We start from the raw sequence: 1,922 nt of genomic DNA on the forward strand, positions 1-1,922 counted from the left end.
GTATCACGGCTTTGTTCATCCATTTGAACCATTGCAATGCTTCTCCGCGAAGGTAAAAGGGCAAAAAATGAATTTGGAGATCTAGTGGTGTTTGATTTAAGTCGAAAAATTACTCTGCACAATAAACCCATTCTATCGGGTCACCGGAATCAAATTTAGGAAAATCCATTCGAGTCCCCTTTAGAAGAACCCCCATATCAGACCTTCGGTTAACTTCTTCAGGCAAAACTCTTGAACCTCTGGGATGAAGACTAGCTTTCTTCTCATATTCCTCCTTTTTCAACTCTTCTTGGGAAATGTTTGAGCCCCGTTCGAACTTGGCACCCAAACCTGCCACCAAGTCGACTATTCGCTGCATCTACTGTTCGTTCTTCTGAAATCGTGACTCAAATTGTTGCTCCAAGACTTGAAAACGTTGTTCGGTCTTCTTCCACGTCTTCACTAACTCTTTCTTCATATTTTCCTTCTACTTTCGCGTTAAGACCATGCACAGTGAACCTGCCTCTTCGATACCAATGTTAAGATAACACCCTTTTGGATGGAATCCAAGCCACAACACCAGCAGTTTCAGAGTAATGAAACCCTAAATAGTAACAACTGAGGTAATATTTCTGATAGAAAGACAAAGATGGGACAGAGGTTACAACTTCAACAACAACACTAAATAAAGAAAAGGCCTTACAAAACACACACCTAAGGCCCAAGCCCAACCACTAAGTAGAACCCATTGGTTTTCCTAACAGACATACATCATGTGCTCTTCATTCAGGTTTTGCCTTGTAGGACATACTTCATTTATTCCTTTGTGTTCAAACCAAGTGTTCCAACTCAAAATCACTTTCATTTCCAATCCTTAGCTGGTCCTGCATTGGATTCTATTGAAGTATGTAGGGAATATTGTTTGTCAACCAAACTGACAGAGGTAATGATTTTCAACCCCAAATATCTATTAATAGTTTGGAGACAAAGCCATGTGAGACTTTATGGACCTGTTACGTCCTAAAGACCTAGCAGCAAACGATTCCAAATTCAACAAGCATTTCCACATTCATCCCTTCCATCTACATTAGTATCTTTGCTTTGAACAACAAATACTCAGAAAGTTTACTTTTTCTTGGATCCTTACTAAAGGGAAACCAAAAGGAAATCATGGGTATTCGTTTTCCTTCAGTTCTTACCAAGCAAATTCTGCAGCGATCTTCAACATCTATGGCTGTGCCCAAAGGATTCTTAGTAGTATATGTCGAGAAAATTGAGAAGAAGAGATTTGTCGTTCCGGTATCCTATCTCAATGAGCCTTCATTCCGGGAATTGCTTAGTAAAGCTGAAGAAGAGTTTGGTTTTGATCATCCAATAGGTGGTTTGACAATTCCTTGTTCATCAACAGATAGACACAACTTGAGTTTTCAACCTCATATTCTCTGTTAACTACTTTGGAAGACAGAACCATGTGATTGATACTCATAACTCATATTGACCTATTGAGCAGGTCCCAGAAATGCTCCTTACCGCCCAATTCACACTCAATAAAAAAAAACGTATACCATTTCATCTATACGTATGCATCCACATAGTTGGTTTATAAATCAAGCCAAATCTTAAAAGACTATGAGAAATTGTGCTGCATATTCATATTGTGAGACTGTACATTATATAGTTACATTGAGAGCCCTAAATTAGGGAAACCGAATCAATCAAATCAACCTAATTCTAGGAAACTAAATCAAAGGGAATATTTACAACCCATAATTGTAGGAAACGTAATATTCAACGTAACATTCTTTCCTAATTTCAACACTCCCCGTCAAGTTGAAATGGATGTCAACTTCTATATGATTAGTTCATTCATGGAGAATTGAGTCGGATGATAACATGATGGCAGACTTATTATCACAGAATGAAGTAGACGAGTCTGTTACAGA

The 1,922-nt window shown here is 38.3% G+C and overlaps 1 protein-coding gene across 1 annotated transcript; it reads left to right on the forward strand.

Moving 5' to 3' along the window:
- The first annotated feature begins 628 nt into the window (after positions 1–628).
- Positions 629–1,428, forward strand: LOC120002578 (auxin-responsive protein SAUR23-like). The gene is made up of 3 exons (XM_038851341.1): positions 629–639; positions 784–922; positions 1,132–1,428. The coding sequence occupies exons 1-3, from the start codon at positions 629–631 to the stop codon at positions 1,426–1,428; spliced, it is 447 nt and encodes a 148-aa protein (XP_038707269.1).
- The last annotated feature ends 494 nt before the right edge of the window (positions 1,429–1,922 follow it).

This window comes from Tripterygium wilfordii, chromosome 7, assembly GCF_013401445.1.
Source record: "Tripterygium wilfordii isolate XIE 37 chromosome 7, ASM1340144v1, whole genome shotgun sequence".
Classification (NCBI taxonomy): Eukaryota; Viridiplantae; Streptophyta; class Magnoliopsida; order Celastrales; family Celastraceae; genus Tripterygium; species Tripterygium wilfordii.

Excerpts from the sequence above, each read along its gene's own strand:
- LOC120002578 (XM_038851341.1), top strand. Across the intron at positions 923-1,131 it reads TGTCAACCAAACTGACAGAG|GGAAACCAAAAGGAAATCAT; the intron begins GTAATGATTTTC and ends TCCTTACTAAAG.